Here is a 19,313-nt window from a genome sequence, read left to right as displayed (position 1 = left end):
GAAATCAGGCATTCAGGAAGACTTAAAAATGGTTGACGTGTCAATACAAATCATATAGCTTATTAAAAAATACAGTATTAAGCATTTTATTTCATTTAGTCCTTTTCTTAATACATGATGTGTCTTGATAAATTCTGCATTTACTGCAGCATTGGAACCATACACCATGATTTACACACTTGTAGGTCTATTCCATTGTGATTGCTTTAATTAATTAATTGACAGCATTCATAAGAGCAGTCTGGTAATTTTTTTTTCCTTATTTGAGACTGACCATTAGTAAGACAATTGGCTTCCCAAAGGGAATAAACCCATCTATAAGGATCCATAGAAAACTGACCAAACATATATTTTACTGTACTTTCAAGGAAGTCTTTTTAAAATAAATGATACTGAAAATTGATATTAAATGATTTCTAGTACAAGATACGCTGTGCACATTTCTCGTGGTTGTGGTACAAAGTGCTTCTGTCAGTGTGTAAATTAAATAATGTGCACTAGTTGATCATTGTTTCTCTTACTTATCCATGCTTAATATTTCAAACAAATATGCCAAACAAGTTCCTGGAAAAATATTCCGGAGTGAAGTGTCACCCATTATATTCATTGCTGAACTCCAATATTTACACTGTGAGGACCAGATATTGTCACAAATGCAAAAAATGTGTAAAATGACAGTAAATGAGGACATGTTCTTGGTCTTCATATACGAATATAAAGAAAAAGAAAATTATTTTTTGTATTAGTGAGATTGTTACATTTACCTTCATGTCTTTCATGTAATTGTGTGTGTTTGTGCATCCTTCAGAATTAATGAAATGACAGCTACTAATTCCAGAGGTAGATATATCAGTTTGTGCTCAGCTACGCAAACCATTAAAATGATGTAATGTTATTAAACATTATTAAACGTTATACAAATTTCATATTTTCTGTGTCCAGAACTAAGTGTCAAACTATTCCATTCAACCAGTTCACACAACCTGTACAGGCCTTTGTGTCAACTCTCAAGGTTGTGGTGGTGGCAGCTCCCAATGGTGTGTCTGGACATAAGACAGGCAATGTGGAGTGTACATGGTTGGGATGTGAAGGGAGGAGAAAGGTACAGCACAGGGGGTTGTCATAACAGTACTGGATAAAGTTTGCGGTGGGACTACGACCTCAACATACTGACAGGTCTCTGGGTCAAAGAGCATCTTGCGTTGTGGCAGTTGTGGCATGTCTACATAGAAGCATTGGCCGGTTTCAGGGTCTAGCAATGTGTGTCGAGGATTTGACATATGCTGACTTCCATCCATTTCCGGATACAAGATACTAGATCCTCCATGTTTGCCCTCATCATCAAAGGTTGTGACAAAAGCTGTGCACGGTTGGGTATCTGGAGAAGGCATTTTGTGGCTGATATCTCCACTCTCCATCTGCTTAGATGTCTCTTGCGGTACTGGGTAGCCATCTGCTGTGTATAGCTGAGATAGCAGTCTGTTTTCCACTGATAATGATTTTTTCAAGGGGATAGGACCACTTGCTGTAGGCGGCTGGTTGTGAGGTGCCATTTGCAGCAAGACAGGACCTTGAACATAACTAACTGTCCCCATTTTGGGGGAGATTGTCTGGTAGCTTAGTACATTAGGATTGTAGAAGTATGATGGGAAAACCGGTGCTGGAGCAACTGTTAACATGCAAGCAGAGGGAGATCCAGCTGAGCTTTGTGATTTTGCAGCTTGGCCTGGAATTTGTTGGGCATCTTTTTCTAAAGATCTTTCCTGGTTGGAGAGCTTACAGCTACCCTGCTGGCCAGAACTTTCTGTAGGCGGACAAGAGAGTAATGCAGTTGTCAGTGGCTGCTTTGGATGCACAGCAAAGATTTTAGGTTTCTCACATTCTGGGTTCCTGATGTCTGCAGACTGCTCATTTGTAGATGCGTTAGTAAAGGTCCCCTTATGCGCTTGTATTGGCTTGCTTGTGCAAGGTTTTTGTTTTATGTATGTGTTGCTACGTTGGGCATTTGTTTGGCTCATAGCTGTTGTGCTGTCCTGAACCTCTGGGGATTTTGACAATCCACAACTGTTTGTCTGGTCTGCACTAATTGGGCTGACCTTTGTAAATCCAGTATGGGGAAATTTGTCATTTGATTCCAGGATAGAAAGAGCCTTTGTTGCACATTCTCTGGAAGAAGTATCAATAGAAGCCAAATCCATGACTGTTTCCAGTGCAAGAGGTAGTGTTGGATTTGGCACATGTAGTTTTTCACCTTGTTTGTGTCCGTTCAATTTGCTCTCCCTTTTGCTGATAACTGGATGTGGTGGTGCTGTTGTGAAACTATGGAAATCCAGCCCTTGTACTTCCTCACTGGGCCCTCTGAATGACAGACTGTATGTGTTTTTTACTAGGCTCCGCATATCCCTCACCACATGCACAGGGGATATTGCTTTGAATTTTCCTTGGTTCTGAATGCCCATATTTACTGACTGCCCAGGGGTTCTGAGTTCTCCCTTGCCACTCTCCTGATCTTTTTCAAGATTACACCTAGCAGACTGGGACAGGGCATTATCCACCGTGTTTGAATCCAGACTACAAGCTAGCCTAGCAGACACTGAGGGACTTTGGGTGCTTTCTTTACTCTCACCTGGTTTCTCTTGCTTCTCAATGGGCTGATCCTTGACATAATGTTGTTTCTGGGCTGCCTGCACATTGACACATTCATCAGGTGTAGTTTTCACTGTGGCTTGTTTGCCAACAGCTCCACTTGTCACTGCACTCAAGTTCCATGCTTTACCTTTTGCTGAGTCACAGGATAGCTTCTCTTTACTGCCCTGGTTTGACTCCTTACTGGGACTCAGCTTCTCTTGTTCAGTTTCAGAATAGGCAGCTATTTCAGTACCACTTCCTTGAAATTGTGTTCTGCCTAAACCTCCAAGCAGAGGGTTGAAACTGTGTTTGGTTATCAGTTTAGGAAGTACTTTGGAGCTGACACTGATATGTTCTTTGATAAAGCTCATTGTCTGGGAGTCAGTCTTCAGCGTTGGACTCTGAGATGAAGTATAGCAACTTAAAAGGGTAACTGTAGCTAAGTTCCCATCATAAATTTCAGTGCACTCTTCCTTAGCACAAGAGGTCAGGTAATCAATATTATTGGCTCTGCCATCTGTTTTGATAGGATAGAAGGTTTGATCAAGAACGTCCTCACTGTGAAGATTCTGTTCATGTTGCATCCTCTTTGAAAGGACATTTTTAATGATGCAGGAAGCCATTTTGGTTTTGCTGGATGTTTCATCCAATGATAATGATTTCTGAAGCTTTTGTTGAAGCTGCTTTTGTTCACTTTGCCCAGACTTGGTTTCAGATCCATGTGAGCCCTGATGAAAGACAGCAGGGGTACTGTGCTGACGCTGGAGTATGTCTCGTGGCTGGTTAGGTGTAGATGGAATAATCTCTTTCTTATTAGCATGAGACTCTGTGTTATCCCGTCTTTTCAGATGAATCTGCCTCTTTGGTACTGTCTTTGCATTTCTGTCCACTTCTTCATGGTTTTCCAAGGCCACATCAATGCATTCACAACTGCTAGCCTCTGAGCATGCCGACATGTTATTGTTGTTGTCAGGACATGATGTTCTTGTATATTCCAATGCAGCAAGGCCTTCTACTTCCATAGTTGTCCCAACTACCTTTGTAGCCATGCAAAATTTTCCTTTGGTATTGTCTGCAGAACTGCAATGTTGCCTGCTGCTGCTGCAAGGCGTTGGTGGAAGTGATGTGGACAGCCCGATGCCCTGTCTGTCCTGCTTTTTCAATGTCCGAGAAACCGGAGAGCTCTGGTGTTGGTTCCTGGTTGTGAGGAGACGTTTGGAATAACAACGTGGAAGGATTCCTGACTTCTGCTTGTTGGCTATGAATGTTGAGGTGCAGCTTGCAGGCAGTTTTCTATTTCCAGTATTGAGTGACAGCTCTGCTTGCGCTTTTCCAAACCCTATACCATGCTCCTCCCCCTCCCATTTAAATTTACTTATGATAGATTCACTACTATCCAGGTTGATCTCAGTGCTCAGTTTATACTGAGCATTTCTGAAGCTTGCAGTGTAAAGTGTTTGAAATGTTGGTTGTTCTTCTGATTCAATATCATTGTGCTTTTGGTTGTTTTCTTGCTGGTACTTATCTAAACTCCTGGGTAAAATATTATTTGAGGTAACTTTGTGTTCCAGGACTTTGGTATCAGTTTGAGCAGCATTAATCTTACTTTTTAAATAGTCCGATGGTGTGGGATTAGGTTTATTGGTGGGAACACTGCCTTGGTCAGCAATTACAGAATTTTGATTTTTAAGGTTCACATTTAAAATAGTTATTTTAGGGCTTGAAGAATTTTTTTTGGATTCTATCAAAACAGGAATTTTGACAGAATCTTTATTTTGGCTGTATATTGTTTTTTCACTTAAATCATACTGTGAATTTCCTTTATTGTTCTTCTGCTTTGTTTGGGGGTCTTCCCAGAGATCAGTGTTCTGAGATGAACAGTTTCCAAACATTTGTCCTGAAACAGCAACAGATTGTGAGGTCTCAGATAGAGCATTCTCACATGGTGGGTCAGTACAAGTTGTCTGTGTTTCGTCTCCCAGTGCCTCACTATACTCACTGAGTGAACAAAGGGCAGAACAATATGAACTTGATGAGTCATCCAAGGAATCGTCAGCCAGTGATGGGTTAATTTCCTTCTCCTCTACTCTTGTTGTTTGAAGCTCAGTGGCTTTTTCTTTCAAAGAAATGGATGAGTGAGACACATATTTTAAAACGTTATTTAGAAATTTGTCCTCTGACATATTTGCATGGAAAAGGTTTGGAAAATATGTATATACAAAAAATCTGAAATTAATTATTTTATTCCAATGCAACAGTACATGAAATCAGACGCGACACTGACGTTTTTGGCTCAGAAGCTTGTATGATGTAGAAGAATGAATGAGGAAGCTTGTATGAGGAAGAAGAGATGTAAGAGAAGATCTGTACTGATACTCCAAGCCACTTCTAATTATTTTTGTCCTCCAGAAAGGAAAAAGAGTGCACATTATAACTCAACAGCACACATACTGTAAAAGAAAGACTTGTTAATCAGTGATTCACTTGGTTGAAAATTCTGAGAACTTGTGCTTGCTCCTGCTGTAATTTATGTTTGTTTTCAACTTCAACTTCCTTAAAGTATCCGGTGCTGTTCCAGGGTTTCGCTGGATAATGTGAAATAATGAGTATTCCAGGATGACAGCTGCTGGTAACGTACAAGAAGATATTTTGCCCCAAGACAATTTAAAACTCCCATGAGATCCAAAACATCCACCTGTTCCAAAACATCAAACTATCTTGTGTAGAATCTCCTGTAATTTCCAAAGCACTGTTGAGAAAAAAAAAAAGAATAAAAAATTACATGCCTCTTATAGTATAGCGTATATTTACATATGTAGCTAAAATAAGAAACTAGGCCACTTTCTTAAAACCTGTGTTTAAATACATTCTGTAGAGCAAATGAATCAGACCTTAATTTTTAGCTGCTGAGAGTTGGCCCCGTTTACAGGATCCAGGCCCCATAGGAGTTGAGGTAGCAGCGTGGCAGTTAGCTTTTACAGCAGGTGCTGGTCTGGCTGTGTGGTGAGCTTGCCTCTGGAATCCAGTTTGCATGGCCAGTCCAGTCACAAGGGCCAGTTATATATAACCCCCTCAGCCTCATAACATTATCATCAGAGAGATAGAGCTAGGGACTTTTGGAGAATGCTTTGGAAGAACATACAAGTTTCTAAATAGCAGAGTGGTTAAAATGGGGTCATTTGTACTATCACATTTTACATTGAATTTGTTTAAGAACATTTTAGAATGAATACCTACAAATGAGTCAGAGCTCTGCCAAGAGTTTCCGGTGTTACCAGTTCTGCTGGAAGTTTTTTAGTCTGTTTTTTGTTTGTTTGTTTGTTTGTTTGTTTGTTTTGTGTCAGTTATCTGGGTCCTCCACTGAAGGAAATGAGACCATGTATGCTATGTGAGCTAAAGCATGTAAACCAGTTGGTCTTTGCAAATGTTTTAATAGCATGATAGAATAGGCTCTCTGAATATGAGCCTGTGGTGTTAGTGCACGCCAGCAGCTATGGATATTTCAGATGTATATCATATCATTTAAGCAGATAAGTGGCAGTAGTAACACCATGGTGCTAACGTGACTCAAGCTATATTACATGAAATGAAGGTTAGTGGTATTGCACAGGTTCTGAAAAGGTATAAGATTTATTTTAATAACAGAAAAATATTCTTTTCTGTGGTTAAACATTTTGTCAATGTTTCATTTTCTTGGTATGTGAGGCTTTTGTTGAATATTTAACTTTATTGTGGTGGTATTTTGAGTATGTAAATTTGTAAACTTATGTATAAAAGGAATGGATTAAAAATGTATAAACACTTTACATTTTAATAATATGCTTTTCATTTACTATATTTTCATTTAATTGAAGAACTATTGTATAATTGTAATTTTGGCAGCCACCTGTCAGACTGAACAATGGTGTATTTTATAACACACAAATGAAAAAAAAAAACATTAAGAAATACATTAATACAAGTATAAAATAATAATAATAATAATAATAATAATAATAATAATAATAATTAATAATAATAAAAAACCAATAATAAGTTTTCATACTTACAAAAACCAATGCAAAGTGTATATTCCTCCCATAAACGTACGAATGAATCTGTGTTCCAAACATTGTTTATAGTCAAGCGGCCATCTAGTGTTCAAACATATATAAAACATCTTAAAAAGTCAGGGGCTCTTAATTTGAAAGCACTAACGATTGTTCAACTCCATTCATCTAAATGAGACATGAGTCATTATATATAAATCAGACACTCTCACTCACACAGACATGAGTCATTATATATACATAAATACATACATATGTGTGTGTGTGTATATATATATATATATATATATATATATATATATATATATATATATATATTATATATATGTATAAGATTTTGATATTCATGTATCAGCAGCCACAGTGAGACATACATGACACAGTGAGACATACATGACACAGTGAGACATACATGACATAGTGAGACATACATGACACAGTGAGACATACATGACATAAATATGGGATCAGGGATGTATATCAGTTCAAGGCCCGTGCGCGCGACTGATTGCGCTGGTTGTGCGCGTTCTCGCGCTCCTCAACACCCCCCGCCCTCCTTCGTCCTCCTCATCCTCCTCTTCCGTTAAGCCCCCTCTCTCACTCCCTCTACAGTATCATTAGGCTGTCCGCTCCACTCCGGCCGCTGGGGGAACACCGCATAGGACACACGGCAAGACAAATATAGTGAAAAAAAAAAACATCCTCATACCCATCTTTCTAGCAAGTCCAACTTATTCGCAACGCACGTGAGAAGGCCAGAGAGAGGAATCTGGCTCTCAAGAGAGTGCGCATGAGCGCGTGAAACCGGCTGTTATTTTTTGTGCGCGTGGTGTTTGTGTGGTGCGGCTCCCGAAAATGCTGCGGCTCTGAAACAAAGGGACTCCGAGCGGCGTTCACTGTTCATAGGAAACAACTGGCTGCGAGGTAAACACTGTGTGTGTTGTGCGCTTTTAGTGTGTGTGTGTGCGCTTTTAGTGTGTGTGTGTGTGCGCTTTACTTCTCTCTTTGTCAAGTTAGTTAGTGTTAGTGTGTGTGTGTGTGTGTGTGTGTGTGTGTGTGTGTGTGTGTGTGTGTGTGTGTCCTTTTAATACTTGAACCCACTGCCATGTTACTTTTAGAGTATCTTAGACCAGAGCTTTGGGTTTGAAAACAATAGTCGCGTTTTTGTGAAACTTATTAACGTAGAGAAAAGTTTAGAAAACACTTTTTTTTTTACACGTGTATCGAAGCTGTTTAAACTTCTGTCATGTTTTCACCCTGAATGCTGGTGTTTTTCTGGAAGGCTGACGGCTTCTCTGGATGGAAAGATGGAAGCAGAGGGACAGTGGTGGAAAAGCCAACTCGCCTCAGATATCCATCAGGCTCTGAGAATTAAGGTGAGCTTACAGTGGCAGTGTTTTTGTTTTCTTACTCATGTACGTTTTACTTGTACGTGGTTAGCAGACCAAATGTGGTAGACTAGTGGTTCAGGTGTTGGACTACCAGTCGGAAGGTCATAGGTTCGAATCCCATGGCCACCAAGCTGCCACTGCTGGGTCCCTGAGCAAGGCCATTAACCCTCAGTTGCTTAGTTGTATTAAAAAAAAAAAAAAAAAGTAAGTCGCTCTGGATAAGAGGGTCTGCTAAATGGTAATGTCTTGTAAATATGGCATTGTTCTCTTATGGATGCATTTAGTTTTTTTTTCTGAAACTGTACTATGCTGCTTCTCATGTTGCGATTGGTGTGTTCTAGTTTTGTTTGTCGTAAAAGCTGGATGATTGTTAGCTTGGCTTGATCTGATTTCCATCTGTCTTTGAAGCAAAGGTGTGAAATCTTGCATGTCCTGTAGAAAAGGGTCACTGAGTGGACAGCAGTCCTGCTTTATGCATCACTAAATACCAGCCACTACTCTCATTGTCAGCTTTAGGAATAGGACAAATCTAACTTCTCAGAAACTTAATTTTTTTTATATATAACATTTTTACAATTTTCTACAGGTACAGAGATCTACACAGCAAAACATGTCCTGTAGAAAACATCTGTGTGTACGAGGAAAAATGTCCTCTAATAAACGCAGACACATTTACGTGGTCAATAAAGACCTTCATGCGTAATTTAACAGGGATGTTGATGAATTAGGACGTCTGATCTATATGAGAACTGTGATTTTTTTTTTTTTTTTTTTTTTTTCCCCCCTGTAGGCCTGAGCTTGTCAGCTGGCCTCGTGTTTAAGTTTGCTGTGTGCCAAGAGCAGTGTGAAGGCTAGAGTGTGTGTTTTCTTAGTCTGGCCTGTTGTCCATGAAGTAGACATGTGTGTCGTTGTCTTATTGTCTGGCCTGTTTATGAGGGGGTTGTATATCAATCCAACATCCGGTTGGGAATGCAAAGTGGAAGCGGTCTGTTTGTGTTTGTTTGTACTTGAGTTTGACTATTAACAAGTTTAATTGTTGCTACTAATTGTATCCAGTGCTAACAAAATGTCTTTCCTGTAACTTCTCCAGAAGCATTGTCTAAGCAAGGATAAGGAACTTTCTTTTTCTTTTCTTTTTTTATTTAATCACCTAGCTTCAGAGTTAGCTAAGGAATTCTAAATTGCATATATGTATATAAAACTATTTCAGGACTTTAAAGACAGAAGGGTAATGCATGTGTTTATATTATGATCATATCATTTTCAAAATGTGGCTTAAATTCACATTTTGTAATGGCTAGTTTAGGGGCACGTAAGTAAAGCGGTGTTTATCTTTATCTTTAAAAAGGTTTTGCATTTAACGATTTGACTGATTTCAAGTCTCTGCTGGTCTTTAAAACAGGCTCCATTATTAACTTCTATTGCAACTTAAAGGCAAAAGACACAATGCCGAGGATTAACACACACTCGTTGTGAAAAATACCATAAAAATGAATGTCGCTCTTTTGTGGCAAAGCTTTCTTTCACAGATCTTTATTAGAAAGTTAAGAAGTGTTTTGCCGCTCATGTCTCCGGGCTCCGTTGTTTTTTACAAAAGGTTTCTGTTTGAGTTGTCTTCTCTGTCACTAAAACCCCTGTACAGAGTTTAATGCGGCAAATTAAAGCCGTCTATGCGGCTATTCGTAAGAGCCGGGTGGAAACGTACACATGATTCATTGTTGCTGAACTGGCAGTGTGCTGAATCAGAATAATCTGTGCTCTTGTGCGTATTATTCAGGAATGAACTGCAGAATTATTGACTTTATCACTGCACAGATCAGCAGAGGTTTGCGCTGTGTTTTGCCATGCCTGACTGCTTGACCGTTTCCCCCCTGCCGACACTGTCTTTATTGCCTTCCCCCGTTTCTTAAATTGTTGAATTTACCGGCTTGTCTGCACATGGCTGTAATGAGAAGCAGCCCTGTTTAAATGGTGTTTAATTTAACTTTGCCAGATTAGACTGACGGTTTTATTTACTGACGAATGTAAATGTTTCCAGCAAACTCTGTAATAAGTCTGGTATGTGTATTATAATTGGTGTTACAATGCATATGCTGTCAACTTAACAAGACTCAAGCAGTTAAGCTTTTGCTTGTTTTATGTGCCATTTAAATGTGTGAGAAGCCCATTCCTGATCTCACCTGCTCTGGAAGCAGCTGAGAGGAAACAAACATGACAAAGAACAGCGATTGATTGAACCGGTTTGGCTGGGTGTACTTCCCCTACTTTTTGCCTTTCTGTTTTATCTCTGAATTCTGGTGAGTTCTTCTCAGTAACGGGTTTTCAGGCTAGAAGCAGCCTGTAGCGGTGTAGGGATGTGGATTTGACCTACCTCTTTTTGAATTCAGAGAGAACGGCAGCTGTAGAGTCGCCTAAATTGCAGACAGCCGACACACAAAAAGGGCTGCTTGAGAGGATCGAGGCTCAGCCCCTTATGCCCTGAGGGACAGATGGCTGGGAGACATGGTGGCTGGGCCAACAGAGCAGAGGAACCAGTGCTCTTTCAAACAGCCATCATAAAGTAGCCTGATGTGCTGGAGAACATCAGAGTACTCTGTGTTATTACGCTTATGATTGTGCTTCTAGTGGGCGAGTATGTGAATCTGTTGAGGTCTCACAACAAAATAGTGCTTGTTGTAACCACACAACATATCCGAGTGGGACAAAAACACGCAGCTTGGCATGTTAGCACAAAACAAAGTCCTGTGTCTTGAAGGCTGTGAACGTTACAAAGTACTGACGCTGGAACCGCCTTTGAATATCTAAAATAAACATCTCCTTATTGAAAGCTTTTTACATATCAGTTCCTTTTCATCAAATCCAAGTAACTTATTAATACAAATTAGGCAAGGTTATTGGGTTGGTGAGCAGCCACCATAAAAATCCCTTTATTAGGTTTTACTTTAGAAATGCTGACATGTTAGAACTGCACATTAATATAAACCTGGTATTTGTCTTGTCATCAATCCTGTTAGACAAAATGAATCTATCTGCCAGAATCCCACTTAATTGTTATTTATTATCTTATTGATAGACTGTGACTAACATGGGCAAAAAAAAAAAATCCTTTGTAGGATCTCTGAGGTATTTGTAATAATTTTCTCTCCCAAAAGATTTATTTTCCTCCTGTTATTTTGTCGTATTTCTTTCTGGACACACAATATTTTTTTATACCATTACTTCATTACTTCTACTTCATTTCTTACTTTTATTTCCCTGTCTAACTCCAGGAGCTGAAGTTACCTACATACCACGCTCACTCGCCTCAGATTGGCATGAGGCGCTACTTTGCCGACCTGCTCGCCGTCCTCAGTAATCGCTACCAGTTGTGCCCCACGGCACGCCACCTGGCCGTCTACCTGCTCGACCTCTTCATGGATCATTATGACGTAGCAGCGAGACAACTTTACGTCATCGCCCTTTCCTGCCTTCTCTTAGCCAGTAAGTTAGCTTCTGTTCAGTGTTTTCTTCATGGATGTAACACGGTTCATGACTGAAATGATGGAGAATTTGCTTGCCACTTTTGTAGGATCGAATAAAGCGTCACAATTTTATTTCGCTACTCACAAATGAAATCAGTGAATAATGACGTCCTGTACTGTCCATTTTTGTCTTTGTATTCTGCAGACGTCAGCATTTGCTGCTGACTCACAGACTGCTGCATTGTTTTTCATGACAGCTGTGCACTTTAGAGACTGTGGCCTTCGCCGGACCCCACAAATCTCTGTTAGTCACTAAGGAGGCATTTATTTATTTAAACAGCTCAGTGACAGTAACTGAGTTTAGGGTGTTGGGATTATTTGAGAATGTGACACACACACACACACACACACACACTTTGCGGTGTGACCACAGAGTCTGATCTCCTAATGAGATTTACTACTCAGGAAGTTCTCAGGGCAAAAGCAGCTGTGTATCGGTGTTTAAAGCAATACATTGAGGTGCATTATCAGTTGCAGCCATGTCTCTCTACATGCAAGCAAAGTGAGGTGGAAATAAGCCACAGATCTAACAACTTTGTGAAATCATCCCTCTGTCCTGTCTGAAAAATGTTCATTTGGAATCGTGTTTCTGAATCTTTTCAGTACAGTTTAATATTATGAGTACAATTATTATTATTTTTTTATTTTTTTTTTTAAAAAAAAAAGTGATTTCTATTATATTTGTTCATTTAAGCTTTGAGATTTTCTTTGCCTTTCTACCCTCACAACCCAAACCACATGTTTAGAGTTTTAGAAAATCTACAGAGGTTCCAACTGCAGTTTATATCGGTGTCGTTTTATATTACCAACGTTGCACAAGGAGCTTGACTTGTAGACACTCTGGTTACTGATACGGTGAAGTTTTTTATGAGGATATGGTTATTTCGCATAAATAAATGGGTTTTTGGGATAGAGGGCAACATTTGGGTGGTTTGTTGGTAACATGACAAGCCTCAATAGAGAAAAGAAACCCTGGTGACGGCACGGCTGTTTGTTTATAGCTGTTATAAGTCATACCCTGCGAGTGTTAACCCTAACTCTGGTCTGCAGATGTTCCACAACATTAAGTATAACTACAAGCAGATACAAATAATACAAATTCTTTGTGTAGAAACAGTAACTCTTTTGTGCGTTGACCTGAATCACGTGTCGTTGATTATTTTCTCATAGCAGTCTGCCTTCAAATGTTTTAATCTTTACTTAGTATTTTATCATTTATCAACGGCGGCTTTGTTAAGAATAAGCATTGTGAAATATTTTTTCCCCTTTAAACACACCATGTTTTGCTTTAAAGATGACTTTGTTAGCACAGCATCTTTGTTTCATCCTTCTGTTATTTATGAAGGTGCTTCATTTCAGGAAAAGGGGGGTGTTTGTGCTGGCTGGCAATTGGCACTGTGCAGACATTAATTAATTGCCCAAGACTGAATGAGTAATGACCTTGCTGATGCTCTGGGTTTAAAGTATCCCTTCTTTTTTCCAACTCATTGATTCGCTCTGCTGCTGCAGCCGCTATTGTTGCCTTGCTTTCGGCGAGTCGGTGTATAGAGGCCTGCTCCAGGCCCAACCCAGGGGGAGACAAGGCTTGGTTTCCATTCAGGCCAAGGACATTATTTGTTTTGACAAATGGAGGGGAATTGCTCACATTGAATTGAACATTATGCCTCCCAGAATCCATTATGTACCCCTTCGATAGCTCCATGTCAGCGTGCGCTTTAAATTCGGGTTTGTTCTTCATTTTGCGTCTCTTCTCTGAAACCTTACATTCTGTTTGTTGTTTATTTACCAAACTAGGCCGAATATTTAATTGAGGAAATTGTAAATTGTGGAAGGTCACAATTCAAAACCATGAATCAATCACAATTAGTGCAACACTCAAGGGTCACTGTTCATTCAGGCCAAGAAAAACAAAGCTTCATGGAATCAAATGTTTGTGTCTCGGTTCCTCTAAGCTGGTGTCTTTCTAAGGAAGTCCTTTGCCTTTAGTTAGCTCTTTATTCTAAACACTTGTTCCAGAGCGATGTAGAGGAAAAAATTGTAATTAGCCTTGACGCTGAGACTAAGCTAGCACTAGATAATTACAGAACTAATGGACTGCTTTTAGAGCTGCTGTTTTGATACTAGTGCTTGGTTTGGGGGACTCGTAGATGCACTCTTGTGCCTGGTGTTATCAGCTGTGTGTGAGGGGGAGGAGAACAGCTCACAGCTGAAAGCAGACTGAATTTCCTCTCAGCAACACATGAGGTTTGTTATGCTAACATGTTTAAAGCTTGTGTCAGCGCAACGTCTGGAAAAAGGAGTGTCATTTTCTTGATCCAGAATCCAATCAGCCAAGACGGTGAGTAAGCAGCCCCCCCAAAACATTTATGTATTCTTAGTATTTCCTGACTTGAAGGAAAACATCAGCATGACAACTTGATAATGTGACCACCTTTTTGTTAAAAATGTTCTTTGCTTTTTTTCGGAGAAAGCAGTGGAGTGTAGCACATCCAGGGCTGCCTTGCTGCGTCCTCTCCTCCCTCCTTCCCTCCTCTGGCCTGAGAGGAAGGGGGGAGGGCCGAGTAGCCTAGAGGGTCATGTTTGAACTGAAACACACAGCAGGGCTCCTGATATTCAGATTAGTGTGACGGACGTTCCCCTGAGGTTTGATGCTAATGAAGGGAATTAATACGCCGCAGATAATTGAGAAAACAAAGCCTTGTATGCAGGCCGCAGATGCTGGTGTGACATTGTTAAAAAAGATGTCTGAATGTAAAAACGGCTTTAAATGTACAGAGGTCACTGGCGTAAATGTGGACGTGTAGGATGGCGTTACGTGAATTAAGAAACTGAAATCTAACGTTTTCAATCTAAAGTTTTTCCCAAAATGAAATGTCTGCAGCAACACTGAGGGTTTTTTTGTGCATTTTGATGGCTTACCTATTTTGTCCCTTATGAACCTTTTTTTTTTTCTTTTTTAATAAACATCTAAAGCAATTAGTTAGATTCGAGGTGTACACGCCATGCTGTTGGAATCTGTTTTCATCAAAGAATGCAGATGTGAGCACCGCTTGTGGGGAATTTTATTGACCCCCTGCTCCTCAGCTCAGGTCCCCTTTATACCCGCTACTGATCTGAAGACAGGGGCCCTCTGTGAGTGCACAAGCATGAGCTGGGGAGGTCAGGGGTCATGCTGCCTTTATTATTGTGGCATCCAAATGCAGGGGAAGTAATACAGGAGACTAGGAGTTTGCAGTAAAGATATTAACACCTAGCACAAAGGGAGAGAGGGCGAGGGGAGGGGTGGAAAGTGAGGCGGAGGAATTCCATCGAGAAGTAGTTCTCACTGCAGGGGGTGGGTGATGCATGTAAAATATTACAGCTTGGCTGTTTTACAAAATCTGGGATAACATACACATGCACGTTTTTGTAGAAACATGATCTGAAAATGACGGCTAAAGAGTGTTTTTGTCTTCGCTGGAGTCTTTTACAAACTTTAGGCGGCCCATGAAGAATTTTAACAGCTGTGTGAACGGCACCGAAAAACAGCCCATAGAATAAAACGCACAAAAGGGAACTTTTATAACAAACTGTTACTCGTGTGCAGGACCACAATCCAGTCCGGCGCCAGCACAAAATTAGCAAAGGTTCTTAATATCCTATTAAGAGGCTTAGTATAAAAGTTTCCAAACCGTACCCACACCCCATTTTAACCAGCCCTTAATCTTTATTCTGTAGGTCAGTTGGATTTTAGAGGCCGCCAGACGAATGTAATTCCTGCCTAGCAGGCGAGTACAAATATTTGCATACCCTTAGGACACACCGATGAAGACAAAGAAATTTGATTTATCTCAGCAAGACATTGTGTGTTGAGTTTCACAGATTTTTCCTTCATGAACTCAAGTAAGAAAATGGTGGTAGAGGATATGATCCACTACAAAGTTTGTATCCTTAAAGGCTTTACTTGTAATCAGCTCTGAGGGCCGAGAGACTAATTGTCCAACTTTTTAGAGTTGTTTCCTTTTTTGTTTGTCTGCCTGGTAAAAGACGCCTCATCACGTCTGATTTTAAACATGAAATGTTTTTATTAATACGTTATAACGTGCAGTAGATGCCTTTTCCTGTTCTCCAACCATCATAGAGGGAACACTGTATGCTTACTGCTTCTAGTTAGTTTGCTCTGTAGATTTGCTCAACCACAGTACAAATGGTGTTTAAGTTCCCACCAGCGTGTCATTTCCACCAGTATAGCGACCCCACACCACCACCACCATTGATTCTGTCATCAAAGGAATTTCCAGAATGCTCCATCTGCTATGTATCATACTCATTTCACCATCAAAAAAATTTACATATGGATATGGCTTTCAAGCTCAATCTTATCTGGTCGTAGCGGCCGGACATGAAAGCCGAATCTGCACAGGCATCCTGCATTTTATAAACACACCGTGGTATGTGGAAGGAATGAGAGATCTGGGCTCTAGTCTCCATGATAATTACTTGTTCAGGCTGGCAGACTGACATCTCAGAGATTGTGATGCCTGAAATGCCAGCAGGGAAATGTGTGAATGGAGATTCAGAGAAATGAGTTTCAGGTCTGCTTTTCCCAGCCAGTAATCACAAATGTGTTCGCCTTCTCTGTAATTATGGTGTTTTTATCCCCTGTGTAATTAATCCTGTCTTGGTTTTCCCGAGATCTTACTGGTAATGTGATGAGGCATAAAAGAAATAAATTATTCACTCACCCATTTAATGAACTTACTTTTCACGTCTATATATTTGAGTTCTGTAAACACTGTAGATTTGGATTATTAGATTAGTTTTTCAAATTTTAATGATGGACCTTTCCGTAAAATCGGGAGGCCTAATTTGCAAGCCAGTGGTGACCGTGGCATGGGGAAATCTCCTTGAGCTGACATGAAGAACCTTGGGAGGATCCAGACTCAAAATAGAACCCGATCTCTTCAGGGTAACACCCAACGGTGGGATTATAAATCATTACAGTATACACACAGGGGAGTTACAGAGCTGCATATACGCCTGTGCTCACATTACAGACGTCTTTGCTTAGCTTTTGTTTTTTTTTGTTTTTTGTTGGGGTTTTTTTTCCAAGACATTTCACATTGACTGTCCTTAATTTGTACACATCCGTCCCCTGAAATGTTCTGCTTGTGGACATTGAATTCAACTTGTTAATTACAAGTAAATCACCAATTTTCACATCTTTAAACTTAATATAGTCATTGTTGTCGCCCTCTTTCGTTGTGACTCACTGGTGAACTGATCTGGACATAAAAGTGGCTAAAATATGAAAATATCAGATTTTTGGGGTTTCAATGTGTCTGGGTTTCAGGTCTGGGTTTCAATGTGTTCTTTGCTAATAACGTTCTGATTAAAACTGATAAACTAACTGTAATGTCTCCTCCCCTTCCCACTTCTCTCTGTGTAGGTAAATTTGAGGAGAAGGAGGACCGTGTACCTAAGCTGGAGCAGTTGAACACGCTGGGGTTTATGTGCAGCCTCAACCTGGCCCTGAATAAGCGTGACCTCATCAAAATGGAATTGCTGCTGCTGGAGACTTTTGGATGGAACCTGTGCATGCCCACGCCGGCTCACTTCATCGACTACTACCTCCATGCCGCTGTGCAGGAGGGCGACCTGCACAACGGCTGGCCATTGACCTCTCTGTCCAAGACCAAAGCCTTCATGGACAAATACACACACTACTTCCTGGAGATTTCCCTGCAAGGTGAATTCAGTTAAAGATTATTACTTGTATTGAAGTAATACTTCTATACATTTATTTTCCTAAATGGGAAGAAATATTTTAATAGACATGATAGATCGATGGCACAAGGTCAGTGACCTTCGCTTCATCCAGATGAATACTTTTTTTTTTTTTTGTCCCAGATCACGCCTTCTTGGGCTTCAGACCCTCGCAGGTTGCAGCCGCCTGCATCGCAGCCTCTCGTATTTGCCTACAGATTTCCCCGAGCTGGACCACTGTGCTCCACCTGCTCACAGGATACTCCTGGGACCACCTGACCCAATGCATCCAGCTCATGCTGCTGTAAGAACATGACAAATATCAAATCGCAACATCAGCACAGCAAACTATTGACGAGTTCTTTTCTCCAGTTTCTTTAAAAATGACCAGTCTTCATTAGCTTATCTTTAGAAAACGTCCTGATCCCAAGTGTGTAGAGCTTTATTAGGAATGAAAGAAAGAAGTGTAATCTGAACAGTTGACTATAGATGCAGCTGTTTGTTTTGCAGATGATTATTAATAATCATATTGCACTCAGCTCATTTCTTTGACCCAGAGGGCTTTACAGAAACAAAATAATAAGCCAGAAGTAAAAAATAGTAGAAATTGTGACATCATGAGTCTTATTTTATAATAAGAACAGCGTAACCGTTTCCTAATTGTTGGTGTTTTTTCTATAGCGCGCATGATAATGATGTGAAAGAAGCGAACAAGTCCAAGTCTTCACCCTCGTCCAGTCAGAGCGCACCTCCGCAAGCTCACGCCTCGCCTGGCCCTGCTCCCTCGGCTCTGCAAAGACACCCTGCATCCACCTCACAGCAGCTCCTACTCCAGACTGGCAGCTACCCGCCACTCTCGCAGCACTCCTCTGCTCTGGCGCAGCTGCACATGCTGGCTGAATGCCAGGCCATGGGTGCAGTGAGCACGCGGGAATACCTCCAGCCGCACCAGGCTAGCCTGCTCTCCTCCTCTATGCCTACTGCCTCGTTTCCTTCTTTCCCTAGTCTGGCGTCGGGGCTGTGTGGCTTGCCCTTGCAGGGACCCATCTCCATGCAAGTGGGCATGGCGGCAGATCCGCGGCCATGCGTGAGCCTTGCTTACGCTAACAGCTACCTGGGCTCACACCACAGCTTCACCGCCGGATGTTTCGACAGGTGACGCCAGGAGAGGGAGGGCAGACCAAACTCGGGGCGCCCGCTGTCCTCCACCCTCCTCTCCTCCTCCCCGGCGCCATCTACTCTCAGCCAGAGGCACAGACTTTCTAAACAGAAGGCCCACAGTCGAACAGATCCATCAAAGGTCATAGTATTAAGCTGAAAGAACCTCAATTGTGTACCTTATGTTTTTTTTTGTGTGTTTTTTTATATACATTTCTTTTTAAATGCCTAAGGTGCCTGTTGCTCTGCCCATTTTGAGAAAAGATCTCAAAAGACTACAGTATGCCTATGTGGGTATGTGGGCTAATTCATTCTGAGACCGTGATGGGAGGAAAATTGAATGCCAGCTCTGCAGGATGTGATTATCAAACACTTGGAAACGTCCCACAGGGGCATTTTATTTCCATTCAAAGCCTTAAGAAGAGAAAAGGTGGAGATCAGGTTCCAAAACTTCTTTTTTTTCTTTTCTCACCTTTTTTTTTTTTTTTTTTTTTTTTTTCTTTTTTGTTTTTTTATATATATATAAATAAGGCGTCCTTGAAATTTCACACTGGAATTACTGTGTCGTCCTTGATGCTGCTGCCTTAAAAGTCAGACTCTGGCTTTGTGACCAAGAAACCTGTCTCCCTTTTGGTATCGTTTACAGTGACTAAATAAAACACATATCAGGGATGCACAGATTACTTGAAAGAAAAAAAAATGCCATTGAAAAATACCAGCTGATGTTTGTATGACGTGGTTAATTTCTAAATGTGTTTGTTTGATCTGCTTTAAAGGTGAGCATGTCTGTAAAGAAGGTTACTTGCAGCTTTTGGTTTAGA

At 40.7% G+C, this 19,313-nt stretch overlaps 2 protein-coding genes across 3 annotated transcripts; one reads left to right on the top strand and one right to left on the bottom strand.

The window, feature by feature from the left end:
- Positions 1–227: 227 nt before the first annotated feature.
- prob1 (proline-rich basic protein 1) lies at positions 228–5,692 on the bottom strand. Its single transcript, XM_060890423.1, has 2 exons — positions 5,520–5,692; positions 228–5,377 (listed from the first exon to the last, which is right to left on the bottom strand). Exon 2 carries the CDS (start codon positions 4,809–4,811, stop codon positions 1,008–1,010), a length of 3,804 nt encoding a protein of 1,267 aa, XP_060746406.1. The 5' UTR covers positions 4,812–5,377; positions 5,520–5,692; the 3' UTR covers positions 228–1,007.
- A 1,589-nt stretch (positions 5,693–7,281) lies between these two features.
- Positions 7,282–18,951, top strand: ccnjl (cyclin J-like). Of its 2 annotated transcripts, XM_060890426.1 has the most exons (6): positions 7,282–7,601; positions 7,960–8,053; positions 11,338–11,548; positions 17,018–17,317; positions 17,479–17,638; positions 18,016–18,951. In XM_060890426.1, the coding sequence occupies exons 2-6, from the start codon at positions 7,985–7,987 to the stop codon at positions 18,491–18,493; spliced, it is 1,218 nt and encodes a 405-aa protein (XP_060746409.1). In that variant the 5' UTR covers positions 7,282–7,601; positions 7,960–7,984; the 3' UTR covers positions 18,494–18,951. The 2 variants fall into 2 exon arrangements, with proteins under 2 accessions (XP_060746409.1, XP_060746410.1); XM_060890427.1 differs by lacking the exon at positions 7,282–7,601 and having other exon boundaries at positions 7,771–8,053.
- The last annotated feature ends 362 nt before the right edge of the window (positions 18,952–19,313 follow it).

This window comes from Tachysurus vachellii, chromosome 17 (genome assembly GCF_030014155.1).
Source record: "Tachysurus vachellii isolate PV-2020 chromosome 17, HZAU_Pvac_v1, whole genome shotgun sequence".
In the NCBI taxonomy this organism is placed as follows: Eukaryota; Metazoa; Chordata; class Actinopteri; order Siluriformes; family Bagridae; genus Tachysurus; species Tachysurus vachellii.
This window is presented reverse-complemented; position numbering and strand designations above follow the sequence as displayed.